The sequence below is a fragment of the Pholcus phalangioides genome, unplaced genomic scaffold (assembly GCF_987345545.1).
Source record: "Pholcus phalangioides strain wild (caught in Gottingen) unplaced genomic scaffold, Ppha-v1.0 ptg000032l_1, whole genome shotgun sequence".
Lineage (NCBI taxonomy): Eukaryota > Metazoa > Arthropoda > Arachnida > Araneae > Pholcidae > Pholcus > Pholcus phalangioides.
The window spans coordinates 9068025-9094440 of NW_028301622.1; the positions used below are offsets into that span (position 1 = coordinate 9068025).

At 37.9% G+C, this 26416-nt stretch overlaps 1 protein-coding gene and 1 non-coding gene across 2 annotated transcripts; both read right to left on the minus strand.

Annotated features, from left to right (window-relative positions):
* Window positions 1–13458: 13458 nt before the first annotated feature.
* On the minus strand, window positions 13459–24371 carry LOC149066934 (gamma-tubulin complex component 3-like). Its single transcript, XM_089253130.1, has one exon. It carries the CDS (start codon window positions 24295–24297, stop codon window positions 21589–21591), a length of 2709 nt encoding a protein of 902 aa, XP_089109256.1. The 5' UTR covers window positions 24298–24371; the 3' UTR covers window positions 13459–21588.
* On the minus strand, window positions 17688–17796 carry LOC149066935 (U6 spliceosomal RNA). Its single transcript, XR_016195443.1, has one exon. It is a non-coding gene; the product is annotated as a U6 spliceosomal RNA (small nuclear RNA).
* Window positions 24372–26416: the final 2045 nt, after the last annotated feature.

Here is a 26416-nt window from a genome sequence, read left to right on the forward strand (position 1 = left end):
TCAAGAATCATGAAAAGATATGCACGCGCTTCATGCACAGTGCTGTTGATCATTTGATCATTTTTGTCACATCATGCCCATTTTCTGCACAGGAGGGCTAATTAGACCGGGACCTACAATTTATTGCCACTTCCAAATGGCAGGCTTGTTACTCATTGAGAGATTGGTGCGCTAACCCCTTGATGGGGGACTTCCTACGGTAACAATTTTTTCTACGTCACTGTTTCTGTTGTACCCCTGTGTCAGGAAAGTTTTCTGACAAGGATGAACCGGGTATCGAACTCGCGACATCCCTAAACATCCTTTGGTACTTTAAGCGAGTATCTTATCGACCTGGGCTACCACACCCACTGTGGAAGGAAATACTCTGAAAGCCCAATGACTGCACAGGAGTTGTTTTCTGGCAAGACTCAGACCACATCAAAAAGCCTTCAAGCGATTGTGCTGATGACTGTGAAATGAGCTCTTTTGTTGAGATACATGCCAGGATAGTAAGACCAGCACAATAAGCCTGTTTTGCACACACACACATCGGTACAATCACTCAAAGGTTTTCAATCTGTCATGCATCTTCGTCAGGAAGCACTCCTGGTAAAGTCTAAGCTTCCAGAATATTTCAGTCAGCAGCAAAATTACATGAAATGCATGTACACCTTTTCCTGATTTTGCAACAAACCCCATGCAACCCCAGATTCCTACAACACCCAAGTTTAGTGGAAAAAACAAAAGAGAGCACTTGAAACTAGTTTTTGTAATAAGGCACATTATTGGCCACAAACAAGATTATTGTAACAATTCGTTACATGACACCCCAGGATTCATTCCAGACATTTGGTGTGGTGATACAAAGTGAGACAAATAAATAAATTCCCGTAGATTTCACAGATTATCATAACTTAATTTATTAACAAAATTATTGGTTAGGGTCGGCGATTGACACAAACATAAAAACTTCATAATGATCATACAAGCAGTGGAAGTCATTTTAATAAGTCCACAAAATTGCTACATACAGGCTAACCAGTAGCATTTGGATGATGATAGTTTATATCATGTAGACAGTGATGTCATTGGGTTGAATCAGCCTTGATGTAAAGAGAAAGGTTACATGCAGGAGATGAGATTGGGCACTAGCATGGCAGGTAGGCATGGCAAAAACATAAATCAGTAGATCCAATGAGCACTGGCGGAATGGTGCTCAACAACAGGCGACAAGACTGCAGATGACTAGAAGTGAGGGTAGTCCAGCCCAGCCGGTACTGTGCTTAGCACTAGTGCATTATGCAGTTTACTATTTCATCTGCATGACAACAGTGTGTGTGTCTGATAGGGCCATCATTTCAACTTTTTCCAGGAGGGGGCAAAGAACGTGTACTCAATGTATGTATATATATATATATATATATATATATATATATTTGTATATATATGCAATTTTTAGTGTGTTTTCAAAAGCTGGGGGTGACGCCCCTCCCCCGGCAGGTAGCTCACCAAGAGCTATTCAGCGAAACATGTTTAGAATCAGAACAGAAGGACAAATGAGCAGAAAACTCATTGTTATCAGACCTATTTATACCTATCAAGCATACAAGCAGTACAGCCCTACTTTGGGGAAAAAACTGCTTTCAACCAACACCCAATAAGAAACGTTCAACAGAACTAATTTGAATATTCACACATAGAAATTGAATTTTAACGAAATTTCATTGGCAACAGGATCATACATTGGTTAATGTTATGGATAATGGATTTATGACTATTATTACTGCATGCACAATCTATAGAGGTAAAAATAAAATATTTTTAACAAGCTCAACTATAAATGTTCTTCCCCCCCCCCCCCCGAAAGTAAGAATTTCATATTGTGTTTTCCTATCTTTCCATCCTCCAATAGTAGACAATCAGCAGGGTAGAATTTACAGACATCATTATTGTCTTCTTTCTATCAGCGGGCGAGAGCTCTATCCAAGAAGTCAACAACAATCATCAAGGCAAGTAGTTTGCAGAGGCAATTAACCAGAAGAGGAATGGTCGATAGAATCCATAAGGAATTTTCCAATCTATCCTGGCCTAATGGTGTCATCTGAGTATCGTTGCCACACCAAACCAGCTGGGTTCTTCAGGAGAGAGCCTCGATGTATCAGTTGACCATTAATCAAGAGCTCATCACTGTACAGAGTTGTGGTAGGACTTCTGTAAGAATTTCACATGAGAACATGAGATCTGTGCTCTACACTGGTTCAATTGCCAAAAGTTTTTTGATTTGTCACATATTCCCGGTACAGCCCTTGGACATTCCTGAGCACAGCACTATAATGATACCCATTCTGCAGTCCACAATGGAAAATACAATAAATGACAAAACCAGTGCTTAATAATTTCAATGACAGTGTTGTCTGGCATGTGCCCGAGTGGCATGGTGGTAAGATGCTCATCTACCATCGTGAAGGTTGTTGTCAGGGTCCCGGGTTCGAACCCAAGGGAGGTTATTGAAAAGATATTTTCCCTAACGAACTCGAGGCGACCACCGATAGACAGCGCCTTCGCTTCCAGCCCATCTCACTAATGGCAGTAAATTGCAATATAGCGATATGGCCAGAGTTAGTGTTTGGTAAAGTAGTGTTGTCTGGCTTTGGATTGGATTGGATTTTCAATTTATTGGCGCAAGGACCAATTTCGCCAAACTGCGCCAAAACATGACATAAAAATAAGAAAAATGTCCTTTTGTCATGTCAAAAAACTGAAACATATAGAAAGGAACATGAAACGTAAAACAATGACATAAATTGCAAAAACTATAATTTGTCATATAAACCAATGGCCAGTGTTGTCTGGCATTGCAACCTTTCCATTCATTTGTATGATGAAAATTGCTTGTTTAGGTGTGTTCAGTCACTCCTTAAAGTTTCACCCATGAGTTCTGAATCACCCTGTATATGTACTTGCTGAACGTATCTGTGTAGCAATATTTTTGTCGTGAAATATATGCAGAAAAGGTATTTTTATATGGGTTTTGCATTTAGATGTAATAGCTTCATGTGTGTGTGTGTGTGTGTGTGTTTTGTTTCGTGCAAACTGTTACAAAGTCATTATCTCATATATACATATTTTATATATATATATATATATATATCAAAATGTTTCATAATATTATTAGAGTACATATATTTCTACAGTAAGTCAGGGGGGTGTATAATTGATAGTACAGTCGAACCCCATTATAGTGCCCTCCCTGATGTTGCGCCTCATACCCACTTTTAGAAATTTTCAACGAGCAAATCTTCCATTTCTATTCTTTACACATTCTAAACCTTGATTCAATATAACGTCAAACTCTGTGCCATACAGCAGGGCCGGCAACTAGAAACTAAAGGAGCCGGGGGGGGGGGGTAACTGCCCCCAAGTGGCAATTTTAGGTGGGAACAAATAACACTGTTATAAAATTATCAGATTTTAAAATTTTAAAGTTGCGGGGGCGGCAGAGTAATGCTTGCCCTGGATGGAAAAAAACCCTAGTTAGTGCCCTGCCATACAGTACAATTTTCAGGTTTTGTGCTTGTATCCCCATTGACAGATAATGAAAAGAGATGATAAAAATTTTCACCGAAGGTAATTCATTCAAATTAAGTTTACAATTACCAGTTTATCTTTTTTGTTAAAGTAATTTCTGATCAGATTTTTGCAAAACAATTTAAACTACAAATCCTTCATGTTAAGAATTTGTTCCCAAAATTTATCAAGTAAACAAAACGTCTTCTTTAGTTCTCCAGCAATTGTGGGTTCATCAGGAAACATATAGCCAGGGCTGTAAGGTAAGTGGAAGAATGACCATCATTATTCTTATCACAGGTCTTGACGAAACAAGAAAGATGAACATTGATTTCACCATCACAAAGTTAGTCATTGTGAAGCAATTGATCTGCTAGTCAAGGGCAAGTCCCATGAACGTTTATTTCGGTTGGTTATTGAATCGTATACTGGTAACAACTCCTCTGAGTTCATTTTATCTGAGCAGCTGGGAGAATCTTCTCGAATTTCATCAGTCATATGAGTTTACTGACCATCATAGTGCAATAGATTTGATCTGAACATCTGCAATATCTCAAGCAAACATAAGATAATTCATTAAAACCCCAAGACCAGCCGTTGATAAACCAAGTGTGCAGGCACTAACTATTAATGCTAAAACTTCATGTTAAGACAAACAAGCAATTATAAGTGAGAAATCTAATTAAGAGCTGTGGGCTGTTTTGAACAATCTCAAACGAAGACATTTTTGAAGCAGTTGCTCTGCTGAACTATTCTGTTTGTGAAATAATAATCTTACATCACATTCAAACAAACAAGAAAAATTTGCAAATATAATCACAGAACATAAAAAATATTGAATTTACACATGTAAAAATGGCAACATTTACAGGATGACAATCGGCCGCGATCACGATGAGCAAACGCAGTGACCAACTGCAAGCAGTACTAAAATGTATGTAAACACTTTCAAATATACAAATGTAAAAATTAAGAAGTCACGACAGATAAGGCAAACACACAATTGTGTATTTTCTTTATTCATTGGTGACTTCTTAATATTCTTGGGCAAAGTTGATCTACTCTTAAATGTAAAAATGCCTAGAAATGAAGTAAAAACCAGAACTTTTGCGCCAGGGATCGAAATAATATTACAGCTCATTATAGGGCCAGAATTATACCGAATGAATGGTGCCATTAAATAGGGATTCGACTGTACTTTTTTAGAGAATAATGAAACCAAATATTTTTATATGTTCCATTTATTATATATATTTTTTAAAGATTTACATATACATGAGGATTTTTCTGTAAACTTAGTTACTTGGAAAAAATTTTTATCTTTTATAAATTTACGTGAATTGATGTGATGTTCAACCTTGATTATATATGACCCTTGTTTATCTGCAACTGATGAAGATTAAGTTAATGGTGAGAAAATTATTGAAGACATTTAAAATTTTCCTATTAATGAAAATTAGTATTCCGCAGATGGTGAAGAGATTTCGCAAGTGCCTTCAAGCTAGATTGACGGCTGGAGCTCTGTACTTTTCCTACTATATCAAAAGATTTTCAAATTTTTTGCTATCAGGAGAGCTTTTTCCTGAAATTATTTTTAATTTCTTTTAAATGCCAAATGCATTAACAGAATCGCATTTATTTTTTTCTTTTGCTGTGTGATCCACGATCCTTAAGTTATTTCTTATCTTTGGCAAAAGACTTCTGAAGTTCTTTGTATTGAACTGTTTCGTTTTATTGTTGGCTTTGCTTTACATCACAACACCTGTCCCGCTGTGATGCTTGGTCAAATTCCAAAAAAATAAAATCATGTGATTACCTTTATCCAATGTAGATCTCATGTTAGAAGAGATCTTGACAACAGGATAAGTTTTGCGGCAGAGTTGTGGCATTCATTTAGCTAACAGACATCCACAAACAGAGGATATCTTCAAGTGTGGTTCTCAATAATGTCACTCGTACGTTTGTATGTTATATGTCAGTATGTTTTTTTTTTTTAAATTTTTTAGGCTTGTAGATGTTTGTACCCTGATATCGCAACATATATGTGGCGCCGTCAACTTGTTTGACAAAATATAGTGTACTCTTACTAATCTAATACACATCAGACCAATGTTGTACTTTGTTGCCAAAATCGCCAGGTTACTAAAAGGCAGTTTAAAAAAGAAAATATGAAAAAAATGGAAACTTTTGAAGCATAGACCCCAGAGGGTTAGACTTCTGCATAGGAAAGTAAAAAGCATTTGTCTAGGACCCCCGTGAGCTTGGTGATGCAAAAGTTTAAAAAACATATTTTCATTGACTAATGAAATATTTCTTACCTCAGTCACTGCACCATAGGCATATGCAGAACAGAATGGATGGAGCATGAACAGGCTCGGTTTCTTATGCGATATAATGCCTGTCAGACCAGACAAGGCCCAGGCTCTGTCACTTCTGGAATATAAGTTCTTTACCCGTGTTGAAAGCTCATTGCTTGGTAGGGTCTGGTCGTGCCAGAGAAAATTCAGACACAGAAAGTGCATGTGCGTTACAACAAGGAAAAAAATTGGGGTCCCTTTTGTGAGACCTAAAGCACTCCCTAGTTGTGTATGTGCATTCAGAAACAATTTGCAAAGCATTTGTCAATCATGTTATTTTAGAAGTTTAGGGAGTGGGGGGGGCATTTTAACGTTTCTATAGGATCCTTTGAAAATACATATGTATTCAAATATTATATTCAAAGTACAACCTTGCACCGGTGGATGTAGATGTGGGAATATGGAGCAATGGCCTGTTGAAACAACTAACAAGGATCCTCTATTGTGCTCCTGACTGAAAGTAGAGAGGTTCTGATAGTCTTTGAACTTCTGCCGACCTCACAAAAAATCAACATCAATAGTTCATTAAATGTGAATGCTCCCTATTCCATGGCAAATGTCCTCCTTGCTGATGATTGAAGAAAGTGTATGTGATACATGACTGAAGTTATGCTAGTAATAAGTCCAGCCATCGTGTTCATTCTGGCCCAAGTCAATTGGTCGTCTTTGTAGTGTTGCTTCAGAAGAGATCTGAAGAGATTTTTATTTCTGGCATGCAAACGGTGATGAGCAATGTTTTTTGATACAAGAATTGATAAGCTTAGTGGAATTTGACACTTATAGACAATTTCTGGCTAGGTGCTAAATACCTCTATTCATCCAAGCTGTGGTCACTTTAGGTCTCTCAGTTAGCAACTTCACTTCTATACTATCACTTTTAGATAATATTTTATATACACTTAATCTGCTGCCCTCTGTTATCTGTGCAATATCTTAGAAACCTTAACACCTTCATACTTTAAATGCCAGATTTTACATTCCTTACAGTATAATGAATGTTTTGAGGCATAATAAAACTACTTGCAGTACAAGTTTTTGAATGAGCATTTATACTCTTTAAATTATGTCATAGCACCCATGTTAAAATATGCAAATATTGCGGTCTTTTCAAGTACAGTCTATAGACTTTTGAGATTGGCTGTTTTTCATAATTTAATTTTTGTTAATTCATATCTTGAAAAAAAAATTCTGTTCAACTATTTTTAAATTACTTTACTGGCATCGGCTCGATTGATTTGCTATTCGAAAAAAATTGTCTATATACTTTTCTAAGAGACTATCAAGTCAGGCTGTGAATCGGCAAAAGAAAGCTAAGAAAAATTTTAAAAAAGCTTGATTCTATTAATGCATTTAAAATTTAGAAGACATTAAAAACATTTCTGAGAAAAAAGCTCTAACAACATTGCATGTTCACGATATTTCATAAATCATCACCAGAATCATTCCTGACAAAACATTGCAATTTCACAAATTTTTCATTACTGTTGCAATAAAAAAAATCCTTTATAAAGAAATAGTTGTGTTTAGTTGCTCATGAAAGTCTTGTTGTTGGTATCGAGAGTTCATTGTGAATGAGCAAAATGCTACAAACCTCTGGTACAAATAATTAGTAGATTAGAAATTTTGATTAGTTACCCACATGGGCCTTTTTTCAGATTAGGTAGGATAATCAAGGTTTTACTGCATGAGTAATATCTTGACTTTTGATACTGTCAAAATCTTTTATTGTGAAATTTGATTTCTTGAATCACTGCCAATATGGTGCAAAATATTTCCCTTGTGCCGTCATTTATGCCGTCATTTCTTGCAAACTATTGTTTTCTGTTAGAGAAGTTTCCAACTCCAACTGGTTAAATTTCATCTCAATTTCCTGTAATTTTAGTGTTAAATTCTTCTGGAAGTCCTGAGCTTTTTTTTTTTTTTTTGCTCATGTTATTGAACAAAAAGGAAAAGGCTTTAAAAGAGGCCTCAAAGTGCTGTAGAAAGTCCCAGAGCAGAATATGCCGAAATCTGTGATGTATTTTGCAGAACAATCTGGAAGAATTTTAAGAAAATGTGCTGAAAATAATATTTTCGGATTTTTACCGCAAAGTATTTCCAGTCAGCCGAGGACTTGTTGTGGAACAATGCAAAGCATTCTGCTTTGGGCAGGGGGGGGGGGAGTAATTGTAGGATTAGTAGCAACCAAGAGATACCCAAGCTCTATCAAACAAACAAGGTAATTTCAGCACATTGTCCCATGGGAGCTTGGGTGTCTTCAGACATTTATTGAAATATTAAAATCAAAAAGTTATACTGCTGATCATCACTAGCATCAAATACAAGTTTTCACACATGGACAGTTGTAATGGTGCACATTGCTAGTAAGTTCCAGATAATTTTCAGCAGACTCTCAATAATTAAACCATGCACTGGTCTGTCATGTTCAGTAATCCAACGTTTTTTAGGTAGGTTTTCTTCTAGCATATAGAAGAGGAAAACATATCACTGAATATCTATACACAGACGTTTATGCCATTTAAATGGGCTTTTTCCAGGGCAATAGTGTCCTCGGCCTCAGGCTTTTTCTTGGGGAACTTCTTGAAAGGGTTATTATGCGAAATAAGTGTACATTTTTGTGGGGGACCCATTTTTGGCTCAGGCTTTGGGACAGACTCCTGGCTTTTACAATTAACTTCCAGTAATCTGATACACTCTGGTCTGATTTGTGCCAGATTAGTGAGAGTCTACTGTATAATAAAAATGTGTCAAATAAAACCAATCACATGTATAAAATCAGTAATAAATCAATAAAAATCAGCAGCATATCAATAAAAAGTGTTAATTCAATAAGAATGAATGAATTAATATCTTCATAACCGCTATAGTTCTTGATAATACTTATAATTTTGATTCCCACTCAGTCAGTTTCTGTACAAGTACTAACACAAAGCTGATTGTCTTCTGTTTTGGATGCATAGTGACCTCCTTCTAAGATCTCAGACTCAAAGGTGTCATGTTCACATCGGAAGCTGCTGATCCTTTTTTCCTTCTGTCCTTTGCACCAAAAAATCCTCATTGTCTTTAGTGAAAGAAGTTAATTGCTGGATCCGTTTGATAGCACCCAAATGGCAGGAGATATTTCTTCTCTACTGACATACATTTGCCACCCTTGTTCATCCAAAGTGCAAGTGTGCTGTTCAAATGCAGTTTGAGGCATTATGTTGAGACATACTATGCAGTGCCATCTTAATGCATGGGTCAAACGTGTTTCAGGATCCCTTGAATGATTTGTAAATGTGCCGCAGATCACGTAAGTACTCTGGGAATGTGCTGCATTCCACTTAAGTCATGTGGAAATATGTTGTGGGCTACGTGAGTGATCAGAAAAAATGTGCCCTGGGCCACCTGAGTAATCTAGAACTATGACACAGGTAACTTGAGTGATGTGAAACTGCACCATAGGCTGCTTGAGGGCTGGAACTGTGAGATTTTAGTAATATATAATTATGTCATGGATGACTCGAGTGATTTCTAAATGTGCTGCAGGCCATTTAAATGATCTGTAAATGTGCCCTAGATCACTTGAATGATCTAAAAATATGTCATGGGCTGCTTATGTGCTCTGGAACTGAGGGCCACTCAAGTGATTGGTAAATATTTTGCAGGTCACTTGAGTGATATAGAACTGTGCCATAAGCTGCTCAAATGCTCTGTAAATGTGCCACGGGTCACTTAAGTTCGTCATTTGTGGTGAACAGCTATGGCGCAAATAATCCGGGTGCAACCGATCTTTCCCCTATTCGCTCATGGTGTCCTTTTAATCTTATCATATAAGGGATCGTATAATAATATTCTTCCTGGAAAGAAATGAAGATTCCTTTCCAGGACGAATATTAGGTATGGAGACATGCAATGGCAGTTGGTAGTGTAATGCCATAGCAATCCTTTCACACCACAGAGGCATTGATCACTTGCGAAATTTCAACAAGTATCCATGAAATAAGCCACTCGCTAAAAATGATATTTTTCTCCTGGTTCCAAAGGTCCTTTCTCTAATACACTTTGCTTGAACTAATACGTATAGTTGACCATGTTTTCATCCCATTTAGTTTTTTTTAAGAATCCCCTTATCTATATGCAAGTGACTGCCATTAGGTTCAAGGTAGTGGAAGTAAAGCTCTGTTCTCTGTGACAGGTGTCGTATCCAGAAACTTTCCTGAAATGCCAAGCATCTTTTCTATAATTTGAAAATGGGGTAAATTTCTGCAAGGATGGTACAAATGCCACGAATCTTAACATACAGGGATTTACTATTGTTAGAATTGGGATTAGAATATTTCTCTCTAGAGAAAGTTATATTGTAAAAAACGGTGTTCTTTTCCATTCTTCTCAGCGATGGCATATTTAGAAAGTGACACCTTTCAGTGGTCATCTCAGGGGGTATGAAGAAACAACTTTGCCAATCCCTGTGATAGGACCTGATGTTAACCTTCATTGTGGTAGATGAACATCACTTGCTGTACAAGAAGTGTGAATACCAAATTCTTCTAGATGGGGACTAATCTACGGTAAGTCGCCTATGAAGGAGAGTAGACTCGACATCCATCTGTGGGTGAAAAACTGGTTTTGCTACTCCAAGTGATGTTTAAACCAGGACTGAACGAATCCCAAGCATCAGGTCGCTATGGCGACTAAAAAAATTGGAATTGGTGCGTAATGTTTTTTTACGTATGATAACTTAATTAAAGTCAAGGGACAACTCAAAATTTTCGGAAATTGTACCAGCCTGTATGCTAGCAGAGGGGTCCCTAAGTCCTGAAAGAATTGGTCCAAATATACTATTTTGGACCAATTTTGTTGGGGAAAAAATTGCTTGCTGCGCCTATGAAGTATTTTACTGCTGCCAAAAAATTTTTTCCAATTTTTGAAGCCTTGGTATAAAAAATACAAAGAGCACACTAGATTGGCTGGGTCACCTATAAAGGCTGGTGAACTCATAGACTCCCATCTTACAGCTGTTAAACCTGTTTTTGTTCAATGCAACATCTAATCATTATAATAATAGGCGAAATAGGAAAAAACAATTAGGGCTATAGCGATAAGATTGATATCATAATTCACTCAAAGACGGCAGACAAGTCATCCTGCTGCTTCAAAGAGCGTTAGGATTGGTAAAATTTATAATACTGATGCCACACTTCTCTCAAAGATGGTGAATGAGTTAATTCACCTTAAGCTTGCGCTTTAAGGAGCTCTAGCCATTCACTGTCCCCAACCCTACTCTAATTTTAACAATTAGACACCATGTGCAGCAGCGAAATCAGTTTTTTGTTTGTAGATGGGCAATGATGATATATTGCGCTCCTTTTTAGGTGCCTTAGTGCAATGTGACTAGTCAGTCAAAATCACACCATCTGCAGTGGACTAGGCGAATTCTTGAACTGAGCAAATATAGAATCTTTAATTGTTGTCCAATACAAAATCTCACATGATCATGATTCTATCTAAACTAGTTAACACTAAAGTTTTTTTTTTCCTGTACGAATCAGATCATCTGTGTGGTCTTCATTGTTACGTTTACCAAACTTTCTACATCATCAAGCACGACTTGAATTAACCAGTTCAAATGCTTCTAATCCAATGTGGTAAATTATGTATTTATTTATATTTTTTCTCGGATAAACAATCATTCTAGTTTCCTCAACCAATATTTAGATCTGACCTTATTCTTTTGTATTATTGCTTTTTGAGAAGAAATTGTTATTTGATACTATTGTACATCATTTATCTGGAGCATTTGTAGTCGTCCGCAAACATGTGATGCAAGAAAAATTTATACAGTTTTATCGAATGTTTCGTCATGTACTTATCAAAGTTTATATTAAATGTGTTTCAAACAGCTAATCTTTGGTGAATGAATTTTGTATATGCCATGTAAATCTCTTAATTACATTATATAGTCAACCTCGCCCACCCCGCTGTAATAATCACAGCTGTCCTAAGGGGTGTGTGTGAGTGACAGGTGTGGTTGCACTGGGCTCTGCACGTATGGTAATAAAAATCAAAAACATATACATTGCCCCCTGCGCTTAGAACGTTCCCATTTTGAAGGTTTCTTGTTCAGTAAGACTTATTATTCAAATTCCCACTTACATTTTTTCATGGAGGTTTTTGAACTTTATAGCAGGATCCACTGTAATCAAATTCATTTTTTGTGTAGTAAACAAGGTGTCACTCTGAGCGTCAACTATGGAATTCTGAATCATTTTTTTCCTAAGTTTTGAATTTTCATTAATTCTGAAATTATTTATTTCATTAATTCTGAATTCTAGGAATTATTTCTATCATAAATTCAAAATTTTCATTGATTCTGAGAATTATTTATCCCATGAATTGTGAATTTACGTCCATTCTGGAATCATTTCCTTCATGAATTTTTGTCAACTGTGGAATTATTTTTTCCCCATATTTATCAATCTGGAATTTTTATTAGGAATTTTATTGATAGTTTCTTTGATTTTTTTTTTTCTTTCATCGATTGAGAAATTTTTCTAATTCAAAATTTTCATCAATTTTTATGTCAGTTTAGACACAATTAAATCAAAATGTATATTTTTTTTGTATGGATATTCTTCAGCATTTCTGCTATAATGTGTGAATTTTGGATGCCAGCTAATGTTTTGAGAGGGAAAAGAAACCATCACACAAAAAGTGAAGTGCATTATTTTTCTTTAAAATCCATTCTGTAGAATAATTGATTGTATGATAAAGTTCCAAGAAGCAGATGGGTTGTGGTGGGGAGGGGATGTCAATAGGCATTCGGCCGTGTAAGAAAATAAAGTGGGTTGGTTTAGATAGTTTCGTCAAAGACAGTTTATTACCTTCCTTACACCCCGCGGCCCACATGAGATAATATTTCACATGCAAATGTAAGTCTTGTGACATCATAGAGTGCCAGCTCTCTCCTCTAATTGGTTGCTCTGTGGTAAAGTTACCCCCTCCCCCCGATTTAGTGCTAACCACAATTATCGCCAGAAATGTTTAGTGAACAAATCTGTTACTTAAATGGGATTTAATTAAAATTTCTAAATTCAATTCAATTAAGGTGAATCTGGTCATGTCAAACCTAGAAGTTTCACTTCTGTCGTGCAAGATTCTCAGATTTTTCTCACTAGAAAATGTTACTTTTATTTAATGTTACTGATTTAAATGGAAATATATAAACTAGTTCTCCACCTGTAATTATTACTCTAAAGTTTTCACAAGATATGACAGTTTTTCGGTAGTTCTTATATATACAATACATAGGTCGAGACAGGGGTTCTCAAACTTTTCCCATCCGCAGCAGCAATTTTTCTAATCAATGCTTATCTGAGGCTTCCCAGAGGATTTAAACAGTCTCTTTGAAAAACCTGTGTCAGGAAAAGAAAGTTTGCAGCACACAGGCTGAGAAACCCTTGGTCGAGGTATAACTATAGAATTTCTAAATGCATATCTTGTCTGAGGGCTCAATAACAGGCTAAATAGAAAAGTTGCTAATATTTAAAAAAAAATTGAATAAAAAGCAAAATTCAACAAAGAAATTTATTTATAAACAAAAATAACGAAGAACATGAAACATGCCAGCAGCCGGGCCAAACAGTAAACTCAAATCAATTGCACAATCACATAAGACACATTGTTTTAGTAATACTTAATTTGCAACATATACACCATGAATATGGAACTATCTTCCAAACATAACGGGAATAGTTAGTCACAAGGTTATATAACATTGAAAGAAAATGTGAGACTTTTTATGCGTTTAGTAATAAGATTAAAACCAACATTTTTATATTTTTCGAACAGGAGATTTGAGAGGGCAAGGAACAGGGCTGTTACAAAACAAAATGAAGTGCCACGGCACTTTTCCTTTCTCCAGCTTATTAATATCAAAACTTCGTTCAACATTGATATTTCTCTCCTCACATTAGTTAAAAGTAATACTACTTAATAATTCAAAGATAACAAATTGAGGGTGTGGTTATATGGATTATTCATAGTTTTTTTGCATGCAAGGCAGACTATTAATAATAAAAAGCCTCTCTTCACTACAGCGATTGATTTCCTGGTGGTGATTTGATGTGTTGTGGGCTGAAAAAAAATCTGTTTCTACTATCAGCACATGAAGACCAGAGCTTGTTGACAGATAAAAAGAAAAATTTGGTGCTAGCCAATTTCTTGGGAGCTAAGTATGCCCCCCCCCCTTTTTCTGGGATATTATGGGCCCTTTCTGAGTTGGAAGACATATCATTTTAGAATCAGGAAATTTTGTATCTTCCTTATACTCCAATTTAGCAATCTCATATCACCCCCAACCATGGTAGATAGCACGAATGTGCAATATCCTTGGGAAAAAATGTAGCAGACAACATTTGAATGTTTACTCATGTTATTCTACAGAAATTATTTTCCTAAAATGCTTTGTAACATGTTTCAATAGGGACACACATTCACGTTTCAGGCATAACATAGATGCAAAAATAATGTATCCAACCTGATAAAAAAAAGAAAATTTGCACATTTATGCTTCTAGCATGGGGGGGGGGGGGTGATATAGAAAATTTTAGTCAGCAATACATCTTTTTTTCGTCACCATGGCAACCTGGAATTTCTCAATCCCTTCCCTCCTGGAGACCAATCACTGAAGTTAAGAGAGTCCACACCATTTCTACTCAGCAAATCGTACCATAGTGTGTGTTGATAAAGGAAAAAAGAAAGCCATGTACTTGTTGTAAAATGGTCAAAGTGCTTGCCTAGATTGCAAGAGTTATTATTCCCAGCGAAGACCACTTTTCTTTGCAAAGTTCTCTTCAACATAATATCCAGAAAGTCTCTTTATTCAATGTGTATATGGAGCCTAACAATGTATGTCTGGAATTCATGTGCTATGTGTTTGGAACATGCTGTCACGCCTATCTTTACAATTAGAAAATGTAGATAGGTTGATTTTTATCAAGTGTGAAGTAGGTTTGCATTTCTCTGTGGAGACTTGTGCGAGGAAACGAGAGTGTTTGCGTGTGTATCATACAGCATTCTATTCAGTTTTTTTTAAAAACACTGGGATGAAGGAAAATATTAATTTTTCTAGTTTTTCTTGAAAAAAAAGAATATTCTTATATCGATACAGAATGTGTGCTAGAATGATACAATATTGAAATTCTATAAAACAGGGCTTGACAAATCAAGAAAAATACATAGGCGCCAAGCAAATATTTTTGAGTGCCAATAACAATTTTTCAGTTGCTATGCCAACCTGGTGCCTATGATTTGTGACGTCCTGATATACAATAACTGTCGCAATACCAAAAATGAATCCATCATGCTTTGAATTATTCGTTGTGATCGAAGGTGTCAAATTATACTATACTCAACACATTGAAAACATTTAAGCAGCAGAAATACTATACATACAAATTTAACGGGTATAAAAACTGTTGAAAGGGTTAAAATAAAGCTAGCTGGATAGCTACCTTTCACTCGCTTAAAATGGTAATCCTCACATGCGCAATACAACATAATATCCCATGAATAGTTGCGATTTATAACAGCTGTGCTAATTATTTACGGGACTATGGTTTAGCAGGTTTTTTTGTACGAAAAAGTTCATAAATTCGGGAGCACAAATTTCGATGGAGTAACATGGCTCAGTATAATACATTAAAAAGTCAATACACGGTAAGTGCTTACTGAAATAACTTGTGCACATTTTTACACAATGTTGAAGTCATAAGTGTGATATTAGTGTCGTTCAACACCCTTAAAAACAGAAAAAAAGATCTGTCAACATATATGTAAATAGCTGAGGAACCTTTAGAATGATTCACATTCTTTGCACGAGTAAAAATACTACTTAACTGTACATGCACCCAATACAAATTACTCTATGGAATTACCTACGAATTGGTACATGCTGGAGAATGTGTTTTCTGAGTATGTGTGGCCTTTATGTGTTTATGTTGTTGAGTTGCGCTTGTTTCATGTTGCCAACTATCTTCCATTTTCTGAAGTAAAGATGGAAATGCTCGAATTTTCATGTTACGTCAGTATCGTGTTGTAGGTCTGCCTGCTCTCTGCAGAGGGTAAAAAAAACTGCTGATTTTCAAACATATGAAGATCAATTAACACGTATTGCTCCAAAAAATAACAATCGTCCTGAGGAAAATTACGAAACGATTGCCATTCATGATTTACATATAAACCATAATTTCCCAACCTTTTTTGTCCCATCTCCCCATTCTTCAGAAATTTTTTCTCCCATTGCCCCCATAATCAATCTAACCGATAGGATCCTATGTTAAACCCGTAGCTTCTACCACCCATCTGGAACATTCCATTGCTCTCCAGGGAGCGTTAACACCCACATTGGGAATCACTGATTTAAACTAGCATTCATGATTAACAGAAAGGCACAAACTAATTGAAACTTGCAACAAATCATGTTATATTAAACAGTTCAAAAAATCTCTAAACCAGGGATTCTTAAGGCAGGGGCCCACAATCACCTTGAGGAGATTTCGGGGGGGGGGGGGGGGACAACTTTCTGTCTGTACATTATCATGCACTGAGTATTATTCTGTGCAGGTGTCTGGAAATATAATTTCATTTGCACAGGAGGTATGTGGATGTCATTTTAATGAGACAGCTCTGTTAGGTCTGTTGGTGTCATTTCATCAGAACGGGGTGGGCTATTGCCCCTCCCGGTGTCAAAAGCATAGTCGCCGACTGATCTAATGTATATGCTTATATGAATTGACATCCTCATGCTTCCCCCACCACTTTCAAGTCCATCTCCACCTATGGGAGATACAGCAAGATTCATGACCACATTTCTCAGCTGTGATGAGTACAATAGCTGCAGTAAATTATCATTGGATGATCATCGGCTGTGATTGGTCAATAGTTGGTATTCTGTTTATAAAATAAAACATGTCCTTCCTAGTCATCAATGTTCGGCAAATTAAAATTCTGTTGCCTTGCTCTCTGTCAACAATGTGTTGACATGGTCTCTAAAGAGAATCCACATACAATAGATTCGATTCTGGAAGAAAATGTTGAGCATTAGATTTGCGTAAATACAGTGTGCAGAAAATTATAACATCTGTACAACATAACCTCTTTTATCTGATTTAACTGCCATCCAGGGTCAGCAAGTTTGAATAAAATCTGGTTGACCAAGGACTGAACTGGCACTAATTACCTAATGTCAGGGCTTGAAAAATCGGAATAAAATGTAGACAGCAACCAAATTTCTTAAGTGCAACAAACATTTTTTTTTAGAAACAGTTCATATGATCTTTTTTTTTACTTAGAACAGGGGTTCTTAACTAGCAGTCTACTACCAATAAGAAGCTTTCAGGGAGGTCTATGAGCCTAGAGGAGAAAACGATTGATTCATAATTTTTATAGTATATACTAAATATTATTCGGAATGGAAATTACCTCTCTCCATTTTTATTAGTATAAGGAGTCTGTGGCATCGCATCCATTTTGTTGGTATAAGGGAGGTCTCTGGTCATTAGAAGAAGAGGTTCAACCGGATCCCACTTTTGTGAGGCCCGGGTGGGCCCATGCATTAAGACGGCACAGTCTATGGCCTTCGTTTTTTGTTTTTTTTTTTGGCAGAAAGCATTGCCCGTTATTATGGCCTGTTTTATTGGTACAATGGGTTCCTGGGAACGCAAATGGTTAATAACTTCCAGCTTAAGGCTTCCATGGTAGACAAGCTGACATGAATAATAGAATTTTTTGTTGTGTGTCAGAAGACATCAATACATAAAAAAATTTCCAGTCCTCATGGCGCAGGGGCTGCGTGCTAATATTCTCTGTATCATTGCAATTTTAATATGTGTACTGCAGAATTGAGTTTAAATTCTGTAAAGGAATGGTTACAAGGTGCATGTATGGTTAATAGGTCATCATGGGGGGGACCTGGGATTTAAGGCTAGCCTCATGTGCATAGAATCCGTTAGGCACTTCGAAGAGAAATACTGCATTACGTGAATTAAAAAAATAAGACAAAAAGGAAATTTCATAGAACAAATAGAGACAACGAATTACTTTACAAATATGCTACAATAACACAAGATCTCTTACAACATAGAGTTAAGAACAGGGGTTTTCAATACTGGCTTAGGGGAAAAATAGGGTTTAAAAGGTTTTATAATATTTACAAGAAACATAGCCTTATAAAAGCATTCAACAATTCTTCGAGAAAGAAAACTTTTCTTTCACGTCACAGAACAAACAAGAAAAACCATTGGAATAATTTCTCTCTCTCTACTCAAGGAAAAACTGGAAGGCTGTATTCACGAAAAACTTGAACGGTAATCAAAAGCTACATATCACATTACAATAGCTATATGGAAGAATTTTTCAACATTTACAACAATTTTTGACACAAAAAAAAAAAACCATTTTTTGATAATCCAATTTGTTCGAGATTGGGATACACGTTAGTCTGAACTTCCAGACACAAATTGGTATACCAAGAACAAAACTTCAGAAATGGAAAAACATTTCCGCTTCATTAACACAGAGCAGTTCACATAAAATGGGATCCAGAAAATTTGCTCCCAACATTTTCTTGGGATGTTTCCCTGCCAGACAGCATCAAGTAAGTGGGTAAGCTAGTAAGTCTTTCATACATGCACAGAGTCAGCAACTCATGTGCTCACTTGGTCCAGTGCCATCTTGGGCATGGCCCAAGAGCCTGAAGTGCAGAAGGGCCTCACCTGATTCAAATTTTCTAGAGCAAGCATGCTAATTTGTATGCAGCCATTTTTAACCAGGCAGAGGGCCTGAAAAAAAAAAAATTCTGTCTGGAAGCCCACACACAATGCTCTTAAAATAACTCTGGCCTGGTCACATATGATTTTTCAATGATTGTACATAAGTGAAGGACCTTACCCAAGGCAAAATGAAATGGCCAAGTTTCCAGACAGCTGATAACAATTCCAAAATTTCATAGGATGATCAAGAAATGGCAGCACTGCACGATTCAATACTTTTTATTATTAAGAGTACAGACGTCATCAGACTGTTGCATAGAGGAGAATATTCAAGTATATCAGTGCCATGATCAGGACTTGAGAAATCAGGTGCTAATCATGGTTTTTTTTTTAACCTCAAGAATAAAGGTCCTGAACAATGTTTATTCAACTTTTTAGAGCCTTATTGACCCCTTTTCATCTGGAAAGATGCATTATCATGAAATCAAAAAATTTGGCGTCGTCCTTTCACTCTAAGTTATCAATTACACAGAAAATTTTAGCCACCAATACCAATTTTTTAATCAACATTGTGACCTGAGACTTGCCAAGCCCTGGTCAGGGTTACATTCAAGCATGCGAAATGTACTAAAATTTGATTTTTAAGTAAAAAAATAAACCACTGCAAGTGAAATCGAAGTGACTATGACATATCCAGGAAATCTGCCGATAAGTGTTGATTAAAAAAAAAACACTGTCAATACAGAACAAGATGTTTATTCGGTGTACAGTGAAACAAGAACTGATGTCACTTCTGTATGTCCATTCTCAGAGCACATGTGCATTAGTGCAAGTGTATGTTCAAGAATTGATAAATTCAATTAGGAATCTGGCTAGCATTCACAATTAGTAGAGTTGGCAGAACAAAGGTTCATATTCTGCTCGAAAATCTAGCCTTTTTATCCCCGATTATTTTTTCCTCTCTTACATTTTTGATTTTTCGGATGATTACAGATTTATTTTTTTCTTTGCCTTTCACTTGTATTCGAAGCTGATATCAGGTGTCCAGTCATCTGCGGAGGGGAGGGTTGCCTCTGCACTTGCCTTCATGACAATTGATTTATTTTTAATTACTTATATTATGGGTGAAGGGTCATGATAAGCTTTGCTGAGTTGCATTATAAATCAGCAAGAGAAGCAAGCTTACTGGCACTGCGCGAGTCGCCACGATAAAATAAAAAGCGGAATTGCATCATGCTAATTACAAAAAAATATATAGGTATTACAATAATTAGTTGCTTCATTAATTCCAAAAGATGAGGCAAGTTGATGACTTAATGGAATCTTCCGTGCATTGAATTAAACGTCTGGTGTCATGTCTCTAAAAGATCCAGCAAGGAGTGGGACGCAACTGCAAATCTTCCGCCGTACGCTGAATAAATGTCTAGCTCCATATACATCCTCTGCCTAAAAAACTGATTGGGCGCAGTGATTCAACAAGGATCCTAGAAAAAAAGGTTTACTGGCAATAAAATTATATCAAACATGATATTCACAATCCATGTTACAGCACTTCAGAATGACTCCAGATCCGACAGGAATCCATGGAGATATTAAATATTCGGTACTACTCTGTTATAACCATTGTTGCATGGTTCTATACCAAATTGGTGAATTTTGGCTTAGTTCTTTCCACACACCTTTGGCATGATGCCAGGCTTGTTGACGTGATATCTAAGAGTCTTGGCATGATATTTAGCAAGAACATTATGACATGAAAAATATTTAACAGAATTTATCGGAATATCTTGAAATGCAAACCAGCACTACCAAAATGAAAACTTTACCAAAGATAACAGACCTTCCACTGCCACTTAATCTTCACATCAATAGCAACAGAGTTCGGTTCAATCAAGCAGCACCATCAATGTCACAACAAAGATAAGTTACGTTGTTAGGGGAAAACCATATAGTTTTAATGGTTTATGGAAATTTCACCGAAATTCTGCCCCTGCCATGCCCACGGAAATTTCACTGACATTTAGCATGGCATTTTGCCTGCTATGAACATGTGAGTAGGTGAGTTACAAAGTGAATGCATGAGTGACCATATGAGAGAACAAGTGAGTGATGACCTGATTAGTGGGTGGGTGACCGTATCAATGAATAATAGTATGAGTGACCACACTAACTCCAACTTGATCACAAAAACGTCCACACACTTGGTCCCTCATACAGTCGCCCATTTGATCATTGATACAGTTATTCACTCAACCATAATCACTCGCACTTACTAATATGTTCATTTGCATCACACTCACTTGATCACTCATATGGTCATTCACCCATGCTGTCCCTCACACTCATTTACTTATGTGGTCATTCACTTACCCACTTATATGGTTACTCCTATGATCACCTGCTCAAGCATTTGGTCAGTCACTCACTCAGCCACTCATACATTCAGAGTAAGCAAAATTTCTGGAACCCTGTTTTGACTGAAGCGCAATGAAAATGTGGTTGCGTGAGAGAGCCGAACTGACTCAGAGAAAACTCAGAAAGACGCTGAGCCAAAATGGGGGTGAAAATTCATCTAGACAAAAAAAAGGCACCAATTCGATGATTATGACAGAACAGTACCAAACATTCTAACCTCAGTCCCCAGGTGCGAAGTTTGGAAATCCTCTTCCAGATTCGGTCCTCTAATTACTATATGCTATCTGCATATAAAATTATCAAAAAAAATTGAAACAATACATTGTTGATCAGGCTGTTGCTGTCAATGTCACTTCTCAACGATCGTTGGAAAACAAGGATCAGAATTTGATATGGGTAATATCAGTAATTAGAGCAATAGAATTTAGAACAGGAAAAAAAATTAAGATTTTGCAAGCATTTTACATTGAATGTTAAACTCATAAGAATGCCACCTGATATCGGCTACTACTATTTCACATATTCATGTTCTTAAGAGAACGCCTGCGATGAAGATACGTCAGCGACGTACGGAGGTGGGTGTTTTTGTTCTTGAAATGTTCATTGAAATCCAGACGGAAACTCAAGAATCTTAAGTTGGGGTCTTCATGATCATTCAGCATAACCAAGAACTTCTGCACCATCTCTTCATACGAGTAAGCTAGAATCTTCAGCTCCGCTTTCGCCGTAGGTATGACCATCCTCTTGAAGTTGGCCAGCTTCTCCCTGTATTCCTCCAACGATGTTTCGCTGATGCCCCAATCGCCTGATTTAGTTTTCTTTTCAACCTGCTGCTCCTGATCTTCTTGCATGCTAACGAGCTCTGTAGCCTGAGACCAGAAGTTCTCCTGTATTTTCTCGAATTCAGTGATTCGCTCATATAAGGCCTGGAGATGCGTCCTGAGGGCTTTGGACTCTTCGCTCAGTAGCGATCTAGTCAGTAGCGTGTCGAGGAACATTTCATGGGCGTTCAGTACCTCATCGAGATCTTTCGCCTGCTCAATTTTATGCAACAGATCGGCCCAACAACATTCCATAACCTCAAACGCCAGATAATACTGGACTTGCTGGATCAAATGTACCATCTGCGATAATATGACGTGGCACTGGTAAGTGATCGGAGCGACATCTGGTATGCACTTCTGTATATTCAGATATGTTGTCCTTGAATGCCATATGCTGGATAAGATGTACTCGACGTGCTTTGCTTTCCACAAACTGTTGAAGAGCCGCAAATATGATCTCATCGACTGAGGCGTGAAAACGGTCCCGATTGGACCATCTACATGATAATCCAGAGTGAACACATCCCAACCGGTATCGCCTAACGAGAACTCCAACAATCTCACATCCAAACGCTGTAATATATCCGGATCGTGATACTGGGCGTTTGTCGCTCGGATAGCACTCTCTAAAATGCCTGACAGGTTATGAATGTAGAGTGTTTTTGCAGGTTTACCAAGATCTGATTCCAACAGATCCATCAGGTGGCGAATGAAATCACCCTGACCCAATAGGAAATAGTTTCTCATGGCTTGGAAATGCTCCATGAGCTTATACTCGTTATGGAGAGAGCTTAGAACAAGGCTACTCGTTTTCAGGTAGTTCTGATCGAGCATCAGCTGAAATTCCCCGTCGCTGTCCTGGATGAACAGTGATTCCATCTTTTTCGGATCCCAAGCTTTCTTATTGGACTCCTCGCCACCTATGAATGAGTTATTACAAACGTGCCTTAAGAAATTGATCGACTTCCCGGTCGAAAGAATCCTTTTTGCTTGATCCATTGTGAAAAACGCTGGTATCATTGACTTATTAAGGCTGTACTTCTCCTGCCACATGCATGACTGAGAAACGTTGATGTTTTCTGTCACGAAAAACTCGTTGAACGCATCTTCAAACTCCCCGCAGAATATCCAATCATGCACCATCCTATAAATCGGCTGAACAGTTTTAATCAGCAGTCGTTTCACTGGTTCATGTACATATTTGTCGCCATGTTGCAGATAAGAGTAGAGAACTGACGTTAAAGCGCCTCCTTTCTTTCCTGAAACTGCATCAACAAGAGCGGCAAGGACTTTAAGTCTCTGGAAAGGGTCCATGAACCAAACAGACAGTCTGTGCAATGTCAGAGGCAAGAGAGCCTCAGATCTCTTACCGTCGCTTTCTTCTAGGAGCTGGCTTTGCAACACGGCCAATAACCGATAATATTCCATCAGCTCTTGCTTGAGAGCGGCAACAAAACCTTGACAGACAAGTCCCATAGTCTTCTCCATGCTCTGCGCTGTACAGAAATAATTGACCTTCAAATACATCCATCCCAATTCCGCAAATCTTAGAACAAGCTTCCGTGTCGAATTTGGGATACTACCGTTGACGCTCGCCATGAAGTTCTCACGATCTTGCCTCCAAGTTATATTCGTGCCCGAAATACCTTGCACGGCGTAGAGTATATCATGGAGGATATCCTTCTGCAGCACGAAGTTGATATTCTCGCTCTGGGCATCGGGTACCGTTGAGGTTGTCGTTGTATGTGTTGTTTTCTCATGTCTCACCGTTGACCAAGTCACATACTGATGTCTCTGGGTGTCCGATCTCTTCGTGAACATTGCGGCAACGTGAGCAACTCTACCACGTCCATCACACATTGCATCCCCATTTTCGCAGTGCCCATTCTCGACGTTCTTCGGAGCGTCACAGTCCTTTTGATTCTCAATGTAGTTCTCATCGGAGAATCTCATCTTGGACTGAACGGGTTTGGCGACACTTATGATGTCCCTGGCGTGAAGGGCGATTTCCGGTGAAGCGGCGGCGACCCTGGCGAGCTCACTGGCGAACTGCGCGTACTTGTCATACTGGACATTGGTGCCGTAAAGGCCGAAGAAAAGAGTGAGCACGCTACTGCGGTTCTTCAAAACGGGGCTGCACTGTAACTTACGGCACAGGTCGGAGAATACGACGGCATCTTTCTGCCGACTCTGTCTCACGAGTTTCTTCTTGATCTTCTCGGCTATCACGAATTCATCGTAATCGTGGGGTAGAGGCGCAGTGCTGAGGGCTCGAACCACAAACCTGTAGGTCGACGAATCGTCGGATTTCTTCGTGACGTGCGAGCACAGCTTACGGATCAGCACAGCCGATTCGTTGGGTTCCGAACCCGAGGAATTCATCGACTCGATTCTGTTCATCTTCAGGCGTTAATTAGACACACAGCATAGCCAGGGTCCATTCAAACAACTCATCAAAAATGAAAATTAACCGCTTTTTTATTTACTTCCGATAAAAATCTAAAGTAGTAGTCGTTGTTGTTTCATATACTTCTGAAACGATACCGTTTATCATGACGTCACTCATATTTTCTTGGAGGCATCAGGCAACGTCTCGAAATGAATTGACCATCAAGGAAAATACCAGAAATTGAAATGACACATGTAAAAAAATGTATGGAATCATCATTTTGTCGACAAAAATGATTCCGAGTTTGTAGGAAGTTTTAAATTTATCCGGAAGGACATAAAGCAGGCATTCTCCCTGCAAGTTCACAGAGTATTTAAATTGTGGTTACCATATTCCAAAACTGAAAAAAGAGGACGCATTCGCGCGTGCCGTTGGTGATGTCACTTTCCATAACAGATGACGCTATAGTCAACACCACCTAGAGCAAGGTATTGCTTTAGAAGGTATTGCTATAGTCCTCAGATCACGAGAAGAGTTACGCGAACCTCACTCTCTGGAGAGGGTCCATTTCGGCGCGGGGAAAAGACAAAAATTATCCCGGGTTGCCAGTAAAGGCTGTATTGGCGCAAATCCCTGTATGCGGGTATTCTTCACGCTTCAGTGAACTCCGTCAGTCTTCACGCTTGAGTGAGCGGCGCTTTTTGTGTTGGCGTTTGTTAAAAGACGTACTCGAAAATTGTTATACATTTTGGAAGTAAATTAAATTTTTTAATTTAAAAAATTTTAATTTTTAATGAATTTAATATTTTGAACTAAAATATTCGATACAGAAAGAAATTCGAAGGGACTAGTGATCGTTTAGTAATAAAGAGAGTAAAATTACCTTAAAAATTAATAATGATTAATGATGATGCCAACCACTAGTGTTGGGGAAACGTTGAGAACTAACTCAAACGGACGACGGTCTTCGAACCCGAAAAAACAACTTTTATCAAAAGGAGTATTATTTTTTAATATAATAATAATTCATTTATTAATAAGGCATTTTCTTCGGTTTTATACCGCAACAAGAGAATGTCACCTGCTAGCAATTAGCCATTCTTCTTCTGTTTACCCTCTCTTATAGCCATATATCATCGTCTTTTTTCCTTTCTCGATAGAAACTACTCATATGGGCTTTTTAAATAGGTGACAAATGCAGTAGTGACAAATAAAAAGATTGAGCATGCCTGCTTGTCAAGTTTGCAGTTACGTCTATAGCCACCTTAAGGGCATATCTCCCCAAGGGCAGGGCTGACAGGGATCCAGCTCTGGGGCCCTGGATGATTCTAATAATTTTTTGCAACTATAAATTCATTTTAGAGTGAGCCATCCAAGATTCCAATCTGAGAGCCCGTCTGCAAGATGTGGGGTCCATGTTAAAGGGCATCGGTAGAATGGTCCTCTCATGCTGCAGCAGGGATCTTGGCTGGGATCTCTCACCGGCCATCCTTTCTGAATTTACAGTGTGGAAAAAAAATTATAAGAATTCTCCTATAGGCTGGATTTTGTCAGCCCATCCTTCGTCTTCAGCTCGTCTGCCACTAGAAAGGTTACCATCAAGGTCCATGGGTTCGAATCCGGGCATAGAACATTCAAAGCAAGTTCTTTACCTACGGAGCCTAGGGCGACCATCGATGGATGGAGCCTTCAGTTCCCACCCATCTTCACTGGTTGGAAATTACCGTATGGCGATATATGACCGGAGTTAGTGAGCGGTGTAGTAGCCTATCCTTCTGGGGGCCATGGTCGAAAATGTTTTACACGAGCAGTGTTCGGCTTCAGCTTGATGCATGGAACTGATTATTAAAAAAAGGCTGGAGTTTCGATCCCTTCTGCGGAATAAAAAATTTATTTTTTGTATTAAAATAATGTGCCGTAAGTGCTCGAGTAGCCGGGCCGTCTTAAGAGAATCACGGGCTTTCCCGGGGCAAGTGATTTTTCTGAGGCCCTACCACGTAAATTCTGGAAAATTTCAACCAGATCTTATTTTTGTGAATCTAATGCGACAATGACTTAAAACGACACTGTCGAACAGCCGGTGTTTACGCAACAAAAACACTGCGATGACGACGTTATCGAGAGCACTGC